Source organism: Austrofundulus limnaeus, unplaced genomic scaffold, assembly GCF_001266775.1.
Source record: "Austrofundulus limnaeus strain Quisiro unplaced genomic scaffold, Austrofundulus_limnaeus-1.0 Scaffold233, whole genome shotgun sequence".
In the NCBI taxonomy this organism is placed as follows: Eukaryota; Metazoa; Chordata; class Actinopteri; order Cyprinodontiformes; family Rivulidae; genus Austrofundulus; species Austrofundulus limnaeus.
In genome coordinates, this window is record NW_013952635.1 from 791,823 (window position 1) to 803,322 (window position 11,500).

Genomic DNA, 11,500 nt, shown 5'->3' on the forward strand with positions numbered 1-11,500 from the left:
TGACGTGACATGTTCGTACGAACCCTTTGTACGAACAAAAGTAAGAGAAATTTAGGATAAGAATACGAACATGTTCTTGCATGAGGCCCAATGTTTTGTACAGAAGTGTTTATTATAACAAATTCAGCAAACTAGTGCAAACACTACAATATCCCACAGGTTAGATCCAGAGCTCCATTATTAGTCACCTAATACTAGGTTCTATCAAAACAGTTCCAAGACTTTTCTTTGAAGAGGTGACTATGTGTATATATATATATATAAAGTAAGAAAATTTGTATTCAATAAACTGGTTGATATTAAAAACACCATTGTTAAATAAAATGATTTGTAGAAGGAATAAAACCATACAACACCAGAACTCTGGATCTGAGTGAGGTTTATTGTCACTTGAGCTGAAAGGAAACCAACACTGGCGAAAAACCAGGAAGTTCATGTATTTMTACACCTTCTTCARTGCCTGCGTTCGCCCTCTACTGACCTACGGCTGAATCACAGGCATTCAGACAAAATTCTCATCTAATGTCATCACAACGATTGATTATGTGTTGTTATATAATTCGGACATGTAACTAATCTATATCAATCAAAACATAATAGGTTAAACATTGTCAACATTACAAAAAGGAAAACCTAAAAATATAGTGTTGTGCTTTTAACATCAGTACYACCTAACTATAAATTTCTTCAATATATTRGAGGGGCAGGRGTAGGCCTTCACCTTCACACCAAATCTCTGCCTGAGTGCATATTGTCATTGTGCCCATTGGCAAGACACTTCACCCAACGTCCCCATGTATAAATCTGTTGGTGTGATTGTGGTGATTAGACCATAGGTACAGAATGRCCGCCACACAACCACCAAGTGTGACTGAGTAGTGAATAAATAATACATGAAATTGTAAAGCACATTTCAGCATCTAGAAAAGCTCAATCTAAGACTAAAGCATTATCATTATTATATAGTTGAAGCTATTGATCTGTCCAGTATCGCAGAACATTTTCCCAATTATTCCTGACTAGACTCAAATGAAATCCATTAATAAACACCAAGCTTTTAAGTACATTCAGTAYTTAAGTATGTTTAAAKCACATACTCCAGTACTTTAACTTAAGTAATAATACGACAGAGCTACCTTACTTGAATTGGTGTAATATTTGACCAGTAGGATCAGTATTCAAGTAAGGAAAGTAAGTACTGCACTCAACAAAATTTACWTGACTATTTGTAAAACTGACCAAGTTAGTCATTTTTGTGTTGGCTGAAGTAACTTAGCTGTGAGAGCCATCTTGATTAGGGATGACCCCAAAAAATAACCAATTGTAGATGAACACCTAATGTTGATGTTGTGAGACTTACTTTAAAATCCATCTAATTGTTCRTCAAATATCTTGCAAACTGTTGACACCAACAGATAATGCAGAAGCTATAAAAACAGTTCTAAAATAACTTAGTGTTAGTAATTACTTTTGCCYACTTCCAGATTAGATTTTAGTTCAGTATCTGTATAAATGTCTGAAAAATGTTTAATTGTATTTTATAAAAAGCTCAGAGTTCTTCATATTTTAAGATTAATCAGAAGTTTTCCTCAGCATTAAACAGAGAAATATATGTTCTTGGTTCTTTTTTCCTCTTTTAGGGTCTATCTCGGTCAATAGCCGCAGCATGCCCTTCATGTCCCCAGAAGGCAGTGAAATCCTGGACCTGGACAGTGACATGTTTCTGGGAGGACTGCCTGAGACCAAGTCAGACCTCATCTTGCCGCCGGAGGTTTGGACCGCCCTCCTAAACTACGGTTACGTCGGCTGCGTCCGCGACCTCTTCATCGATGGCAAGAGCCGAGACGTGCGCCGCCTGGCTGAGATCCAGAGCGCTCTGGGTGTCAGCAGCTTCTGCACCCGCGAGCTGCAGAAGCGATGCAGCAGCGCCCCCTGTGGCAATGCAGGCCTGTGCAAAGAGGGCTGGAATCGCTACATTTGTGATTGCACCGGTACAGGGTACCTCGGCAGCAACTGTGACATAGGTAAGGACTGATTAGGAGCTGATTAGATGCTTTAGTTTCAGAAGGTGTTTGTAGATGTGTTTCACTAAACTGAATAGCATGACTCTCAGATAGTACCACATGAAACTGAAAAGACATCGGAAAACTTGACAGAATTTTTACATTTTTTGTGATGGCTAAAGTCAGTTGGGACTTTCATTAATGATGTCACACATAACATTTAAATGTATTATCTGCTGCTCTCTCAAATGATCGGACAATCTGAATGAATTCTACGGAGAGYCAGTGTTAAWACCSAARTMAAAAAAGACGTTCTTAGAACAAATTTTGACACATCCAACTTCAGTCACAAAGCATTTTAATAATACGGTGATTAAAATTAAAAGACCTGGGTGATCCAGTGTTGGTCTTTTACCTCCGATAAAATGTTTGGAGTAGATGTGAGTCCGTGGTTGCACTTTTATCAGGTCAAATTCAGCTCGTCCCATCGCTCAAACCCAGCTGATAGCTAACATCTTAGCTTAGGGAAAGTGACAAAGAATTCTTCTATGTTGGGATGATGGCTGTAACTTGAGTCACTGTTACAAGAATTGTAGCACAATGTTTTGTGGTCCTCCCAATTAAGGTCATCATTGAGTTGACTCCAAAATTTAATCAGTTATAGATGTAGATCCAATCATTACTTCTTAGTAGCTTAAAGGAAMAGTGTGTAGGATTTTGTCAATTCTTTTAGCCGAAATTGAGATAATCACTAATGACAATAATAAAAAACATGTCTAATCATTGCAGACAAAGACTTGTTTTATTATTTTTAYCTTATAAAAAGCTGTTTATATCTCCATGGTTGCGGGTCGCCACACAGGCAGCCGCCATCTTGCACTGCCATCTTGTCTACGAAGGCTCATGAAGGACAAACTGCGGTGGCGGTGTCAAAAACAGTTTTAGTTGTAATACTATAAATGTAATATTTGTTGTCTGTCATTGTAGCTGGGATAATTTTACTTATTAAAGCTCATAATCTTACCACTTGAAACATCACTAGCCCTGAAGCTGCTGGTAGACATCGCAGTTGGAATTATCAAAGGTTTTTGACACCTGAGAGACACCGTAGCAACTCCTTTGCATTTGGAAGCGGGGGAGTGGAGGAGGACCAGGGAGGATGATTCAACCACTCAACCAGTAGATGTCGCTGAAAACAACAAATCCYACACACTGTGCCTTTAATTAAAATCTGATATTTTTGCTAACAGACAAAAAGGGTTGACTCCAACAGTTATAGCCAAATTTTTACCAAAAGATGTATCATGCACTCATTTTATGCATTTTTAGTAGTCATTTTTGTGTTTGCTAAAGTTGTGTAGATTTGGCAGCCAAATTGAATTGGATTAACTTCAAAAGTTAATTTGTAGATGTGCACCCAGTAAATACCTTTTGAGCATTTTATCAAATATGTCCACTGATTCAAGAGACATTCTGCTAACAGATAAAGTTGATGGCAACAGTTAAGGCAAAAGTTTTAAGAAAAAGGTGGCTCAATATGTACAGTAGTTTGAATTGTTCATTGTGACTTAGGTTCAGCCACTACCTCACCAAATCTTTGYTAAATATATATAAAGTTATTAAGCTATAGCTGTTCTGTTGTTTTCTAAGTTCAGTTGGTAATGTCGGCCATCTTGAATTGGGTTGACTCGAAAAAAGTAATTAGTAGTAGCTGTATACACAAGGGTTACTTTATTACAGTTTCTTAAAAATAGGTTTTGTGGTTCTGAATTTATTTTGCTAAGAGACTGAAAGAGTTGACAACAATAAGTTAAATGGTTAAGCTTTCAAACAATCTGTTGAATCATTTAGCCCTTAAATCATGTGTTAGAAATAAATCTCATCTACCTCTGCACGATATTCTATGTCAAGATATTTAAAACTGAAAGTAATAGCCAGTTTGGTGTTCAGTTAAGGCAGTGTTAACTGTGGCCACCATGTTRAATCTATTGAGTCCAAATGTCTATGGACCATTTTGTATTTAGCAATTATCACAAATGCGTGAAGTGGGCCGACCCCACACGTTTATCGGCAAAATCGYCATTGTGAATGCCCAAACTCAACAGGTAAATTGACGTTGTTTTTCAGACCAAATGTCTTGCTCTTAACTGATTTGTGTTAAACTTTCTTTTRGRACCGTARATGAGATTTTTCATAAATATCTAAGCTATAAATCTGTTTTTTGAGCTTGTTGAGTTTGCTAAATTGCAATGACGATTACCTCAGCGTTAACCAGTTGACCTGTGACCCAAAACAGCTTGCACTCAAAAAACTATGAACTAGTTGTAGATGTACAATGGAYAATTACTTTCTGAGAGTTTCATTAATAATAGTCCACCCGTTTATTAGATATTTTGCCAACATGGCTGCCAAATGACACACGTACATACAACCCTACACAAATATTATTGGCCTTTTGTCTTTGACAACAAGTGGTAAAATCTTTCATAWACGGTGCTGTCCACTACTTTAGAAAAACTAATATGCAAAAAGATTTTGAGTCAGTGCCAAACTGAAACAAAAAAAAGTTGGTAAATTGTACATTTTAATGAGAAAACACTTGCATACAYTAATTAACACGATCCCGCCTTGTTCATCGACACCATCAAGCAGCTGCGGCGTTAGCAGTTGCTCTGGCGGGAGCTCCGCTGGGACCAAACGCCACCCTGGACCAAAGAGGGGTGGCGGGGTCCTGTGGTGGGAYGGGGGCAGCAGAGGCTTGAAGGCTGAGAGGTTGGCAGCAGTGTGGCAGTGCAACCAGGCCCACAGCCACCATCTGTGCCTGCCACACAGAATGGGGTGGTGGATACGCCGCCGTGGGGGGCTTTGGAGGGGGGGTGCGGGGGTGCAAGTGAATCAAACAGCACAGTGCTGCTTCAGATCCAGCCCAACTTGCCGCAGGCACATCAGGTCCACGGTTTGTCTGCGGAAGTGAGTGAGCTGTGACGGTATCGGATTTTGAGGGACAAGGAGGGTAATGAGGGAAGGAGAGATTGGATTCAAATCAGGACAGTTGAAGAAGAGGATGAAATTTCTTTATCTGGAGGAGTAAGAAGGGTGGGTGTGTGGATGTGAGCGGGTGCTCTTACAGTTATGCCTTGGGTGCTGAGATGACAGATGTGGTTTTATGTGATGTTCTTCTGCCCTCTAGTGGTGTATTGAGGTACTGCAGGAGCAAAGCAAGTTTACGTTTTAGCAGGACATTTGGAGAAGTTGTGGTTTTTGACTGAAAATATTAATGCCTTAAGTAAATTTTAGTTTCACAACTGTTTTTTTAGAATCACCTTAGTATCTCAATGGGATTTGGGCCAAAGAAGTAAAAGTGTGTTTGTCCAGGTTGAGTGATATTTTTTTTTTCAAAGGTAGCCTCTGGAAATTATAAATAAAACATAATGAAATGTAATACTGAACCATATCAAAGGGTGACATTTGAAATGRTGTACTCTGGTACTTTATCAGCTAAATAATAATAATAATAGCCACAATTTTTTTTTCATGTTGTACAAGAGACATGTCTGTCTTTTCTATTATTTTCAACGTTTTACAAAATATTTACGGCTTTTTTTCAACATAWRATAGTTTTGGCCTAAACCCCTGGTATGACGTGSAGCAAGAGATTATGCCTCTAATTGAATCCTGTATTCTATCCTATATCCTGTACACTTTATAAAACCTTTAAGGCTGTAACATCCTGTGACAGGGGCTTCTGTAAGCCTGTTGAGAGACATGGTTGATCCACGCTGCAAGATAAGAGCAGCCCTCAGGGAACTGTAGCTCTCAGTCTACCCACAGCAGGGCTGATTACATGTGTAGCAACCAGGGTCAGATCTGATGGGAACAGGCAGATTTCTGAAACTACTTTTAGTTTTCATCATAGTATTTTTTTATTAAAAAGTCTTATTTTGCTGATGACAAAARAGTTGTCTACAACATGTTCCCCACAATAGTTTAATTTAGTTTAGTTTAAAAAAGTTTATTCATTTTTATTAAAAAACATACTATACAAAACAAATAATACAACTCAAATAAAATAAAAGGCAGCAGAAGGAAGAATTTTTTTATTAATATCTGCCCCTTTATTTCCACAAAACAACCTGGTTTTACAAAGACAATGCAGCTGACAGTAATTTTCAACGAATTGTTAACGCAGATCAGAAATTCAGGATTTATCTATTTAACTCCCTGTTCTACATTTTCATCTTATTTCCTTTCATTTGGTCTCACCCGGTCCTCCTCTTTTGTGTGTGTGTGTGTGTTCTCTCCTCTGCAGAGGCCACAGTTCTGAGTTATGACGGCAGCATGTATCTGAAGATCATCATGCCATTCACCATGCACACCGAGGCAGAGGATGTGGCGCTTCGCTTCATGTCCCAGCGGGCGTACGGCCTGCTCATGGCCACCACCTCCAAAGAGTCAGCAGACACCCTGCGACTGGAGCTGGACGGGGGCCGCGTCAAACTCACTGTCAACCTCGGTAGGCCACCAGGAGCCGCTGCTGACCATGTCCCTTCCCCTGTCTCCTCATCCTCACCCTGCACTACTGTTCTCACAGATTGATATGATGTGTTGGCTTTCAAACCATGTTTTTTTTCTATTGTATGGTATTGGTGAATAACAGGGAAAGTTTCTAAATGTGTCTCTCATTTACAGATTTTCATATGTATTGGCTGCAACTGATGCTMTWCAGTTTTCTGTTTGTATTCAGTATTCATCACTTCAAATGAAAAATGCCTTCAATTCTTTTAAACCAAAATCTGAGATACAAATATAGAAACTTTTCCTCCAAATACTGCTTGCCCCAAGGTAAAAAAAAAAATCAACATTTGAAGATATCCTCTGCATACAGTCTTTTCTGTCTTTTGGGGTGAGCCGCCCCACTGTAACATATTTTTTTATATTCTTTGCCCCCTGCCCCCACCCTCTCTGCATTCAGTTCATAATTTTCGTATTTTTTATTTGTGAAGTCCAAACATATCCTCACCCTGTGAAAAAGCTCCATCTCTAACAAAATTCATGGTCTGAGCCTTAATAACTCTTCAACCTGTCTCTGAAAGCTTTAAGGTAGTCTTGCTCCTATCTAGTGCCTCCTTGTGGTTTAACTTTTTTTTTTTTTTGGTCAGTCAGTTCCACTTCTTTCTTAGCTGCTGTTTAGTTTTGATGTACAAGTCTTAAACATCTTAGTATGAGGAGGAAGATATAGAATAAGTAAAAAATAAGTTAATAAAGTGATCTATGAAGTTGTACAAAGAAGATAATTAGGCAAATACATTATTTTAAAGAAGCAGTTGGCTGAAGGAATCCTGATCTACACTGCCTTGTAAACATATTCATACAACTTGAACCTTTAAAAGAAACATGGCTTTAATTCTTTAYTGCGAATCTGAGACTAAAAATGTAGCTGTTCAATCCTTCTACTCTAATATACCCAAGTAAAATCTAAAGCCTCCGATTGCTTTCAGGAGTCAGCCAGTCATGAAGACCAAGGAACACACCAGAAAAGTCAGAGTTAAAGTTATTAAGTTGAAGCTGAAGTTTGGTTACTAAACAATCTTTCACAGAGCTCATTTCAGTTCATAATCTGACAACTGAAACAGTACAGCACAAATGAAAACCTACCAAGACATGGTCATCCACCTAAACTGACAGGCCAGGCAAGGAGGGCATTAACTTGAGAAGCAGCCATTAAGTCAACGGCAACTCTGGATGAGCTTCAGAAATCCACATCTCAGGTGGCACAATCTGTCTACAAATCTGTTTTTATGGAAGAGCAGCAAGACAAAATCCATTGTTGAAAGAATGCTGTAAGAAATCCTGTTTGCAGTTTGTCATGCAGGAGACAYAGCAAACATGTGGAAAAGGGCCCCATGATCAGATCAAATTGAACTTGCGATGTGCAGAATAAAACTAACAGAACATATCACCCTGAACACATATTCCACACTGTGAAACATGGTGACAGAGGCATCATGGTATGGGGATGCTTTTCTACAGCATGGACAGAAAAGCTGATGAGAACTAATGGAACACGGAGCTAAATTTAGACCATTTTAGAAGAAACCCTTTAATCCATCCATTCATTTATCCATAATATTTTGCTTGTTCCAGAGTCAGGTCGCGAGGCCAGTAGCTTGAGCAGGAAGGCCCAGACCTTTCTTCCCCAGAAGCCTTTTCCAGGTCTTCTGGGATGAATTCCAAGGTGTTTCCAAGCAATCCAAGAGACATAGTCTCTCCATCGTGCCCTGGGTCTACCCTGGGATCTCATCCCAGTCAAACATGCCCAAAGCACCTTCCTAGGAAGGCGTCCAGACCCACCTCAACTGACTACTCTCACTACAGAGAAGCAGCAGTTTTACAGAGTCTCTCTTGGATAACTAAAGTTCCATTGTCCAGCTACTCTGCAGAGAAAACCTTTTCAACAGCCTGTATTCACAATCTTGTTCTTTGTTTCATGGCCATACTGWATGTGAGCGTAGGAATGTAGACCAATCTGAATGAGAGAACTTTGCCGTACCGTTCAGCTCCCTCTTGACCAAAACAGACCAATTTAGAGTCTACAGTTCTGTGGAGGCCACACTGATCCATCAATCGCATGCTGCATTCTTCCCTTATTCATGATTAAAACCCCAAGATACTTGAACTCCTCCACTTGGAGCAGAACATCGCACCCAACCTGGAGAGAGGGCAGTCCACCTYATTTCAACTGAGGAATACATAAGAGATAAAGAAAACCTGTTAGAGTCTGCAAAGGACTTGAGTCTGGGGGTAATGGGTTGCCTTTCTGGAGGACAAAGACCCAAAATACTCATGCAGAGCTAGAACAGGACAGTTTAGATCAAAGAATATTCATGTGTTAGATTGTCCCGGTCAAAACTCACACATAAATCCAACAGAGAAACTGTGGCAGTAGTGTACTGGAAAATTATTGTTCACAAATGCACTCAGTCCAATCTGACTGATCTTGAGTGAGTTTGCAAAGAAAAAAATGGGGGGGGGGAGGGTTCTCTAGATGTGGACAAACCCCAGAAGATTTACATCTGTAATTGAAATAATCCACATCACACTTCAGATAGTTTTCACAGTTACAAAAATACTTAGAAGTCGGTAAATGAAGAAAAGGTCAGGGTGAATGAATAGTTTTTAAGGCACTGTATCAATTTTGTAATATTTGCTTAGAATTAATATTGCCCAGGGTAAGATGGGCACAACCAACCATTTCTGTAAGTCTGTCCACAGCCTTTAAAGAACCAGATGGCCATCAGTGAACCTGGAAGAGCACGACAGAGGCGCATTCTGGGATAAATTTTGAGGCACCAGTGAGACAGGGAAGGTTTTAGGATAAACAAAACCTGCTTTTCTTCTCTCTTTCCTCTTTCTACTTCATCCACTTACTCTCTCACTCATAGCCCCACCCACCTACCCACCTGACCACAAGTCAGATGATGGAACTTTTCATCCCTTCAATGGCCTGTATGTCTGCGGCCCTCGGATCAAATAGCCAGAGAGACCGGCTCACACCTGTAGCTGCACTGGATGTAATTTTATTTCTACTCGGGTGACCAAACTATGGCCTTTGGGCAAGTTGTTCAAATCAACACAAAATGCAGAGTGCAGAGCCTTCAAAACCATTTTCTTACAAGTGCCAAGTTGATGTTTCCAGTGGCACTGAAATAAAACATCCAGAAATTCATAGTAGTCTGGAACTTTAGTGCTTCTAAGTGTTCTGTTGAAGGTTTTGGCAAAAAAATTAATCAATCACTAAAATAAAATACATCCCACAATCAGAATACAAAGCTTTTGATCTGTTAAGGACAGAAGAAATAGAAATAGCTAAAATTGGACAGATTCAGTTTTAATGTTGACAGCCTATTTGACAGAATCTAATCATGTCATGCAAACCATCAGATGGGAATGGTCCGACTTTGGTAATCTGTAGAGAAATGTATACAATTCTCATAAACAGTTGTCAGTGTGTCAAAGAACCCCACTTTCCATTGTTTTAGTTCCATGAATGCRCTTTAATAAACCTGTTTGCTTTACCGCCACATCTCTACAGAGTGATGCCGGTCTCTGGTTGTTTGTGTCCACTAATCTGTAGCGGTTGACAGCTCTAGACCACAGCCCAGTCACACAGCCACATGCACGCTTGGTTCACGACTCAAAAAAAAAAAATATCAAAAGGAATGAAGTGTTTTGTCAGATGGAAGTTGAAAGTTTATATTAAAGAGTCCAACTCCTGTTCAAAGAAAAGATGAAAGTGAAACTCACCCTTTGATCTCAGTTTCAAAGTTGATGGCTAAACACACGGTCAGAAAACACTAGTCGTCACATGTAGCATTATATTTATGGCAGAGAACTGTTCCTTATGTGCACCAGGCATGTGTTGGCTGGGATGTGCAGATCACCCTTTCTTGTCTTTTACACTGCTGCTGGGATTGTTAGAACCAAAGTGCAGCAGAAGGCAAGTTGATCTCAAATGATCAAAAAAGTTAAAAGTGATATGTGTGTTATGGATCGGACTTGACCGATAAAGGAAAGTTGGGATATGTAAAAACTATGAGAAAATGGTACAATTAGCTCTTTGAGACATATTTACAGCTAAAGCAATTTGTGCAGATKGAGTTTTTCTTTGTCTTTTTAAAATTTTACAACTGAAATTTCATAGTTTCAGCTACAGCTATTAAGCTCTGTTCTATATCTAAGAAAAAAGAAAATTCAAGAAGAACCCTACAGTTTTAAGTACATTGTTTTATCTTTAGTCACAGATTCTTCTGTCCATCCATCTTGTAGACCTCAGGAAAATGTCTAACCAGGCCACTGGATTAAATGAAAACAACGAAACACAAAATAAGTCTAACAATTTACCTCTTGCCTTTTACTGTGCTTTGGCTGCATTTGTTGGAACAAGGGATGGATGTTGGAAATAAAAAGTAAAGGGTGATCCTGACTCAGAGCCTGTCCCCGGATGGTGGCCCCAGAGCAATGCTTGGTTGTCTGCAGAATGTACCTTGAAGGATGTAAAATGTCGTTTTGTTTTCTCCTTTATTCTCTCTCTTCCTTTTTGTCTCTTTCTTTCCTCTTCTTCTTTTTTTTCTCTTTTATTTGATCTCACCATTTCGCTCTCTCTCCCGCCAGATTGTATCAGGATAGACTGTAGCCTCAGTAAGTGGTTCTATCCATTTTTCTGACTAAAATATATTTGTTTCTCATCCCAAACTGTGCAGTGGTGCTCTCTGCTCTCCTTTCCCTCATGATTACTGATATCTCTCATTTCCTCATTTTTTAATAAACTTTTTTTTAGATTACACATTGTTTTACAGAGCCTGTTTGATGACATTAGATGAAAAAAAATTCTGTGGCCATTCGATAATTATGTCATAGCCAAATTATTGCTGTTATTTCCATGCAGAGACTATTGTTTACATAAGCGACAAGTTTAGATTAATTTATTTTATTTTAGT

General features: G+C 39.2%; 1 protein-coding gene across 1 annotated transcript in view; it reads left to right on the forward strand.

The window, feature by feature from the left end:
* LOC106525548 (neurexin-2) overlaps positions 1-11,205 on the forward strand; it is a gene marked incomplete at its 3' end in the record, with an annotated part of 638,625 nt that extends 627,420 nt beyond the window's left edge. The window contains 3 exon segments of the mRNA XM_014019826.1: positions 1,641-2,024; positions 6,313-6,516; positions 11,175-11,205. Coding sequence (XP_013875280.1) covers positions 1,641-2,024; positions 6,313-6,516; positions 11,175-11,205 — 619 coding nt within the window.
* Between the last annotated feature and the right edge of the window lie 295 nt (positions 11,206-11,500).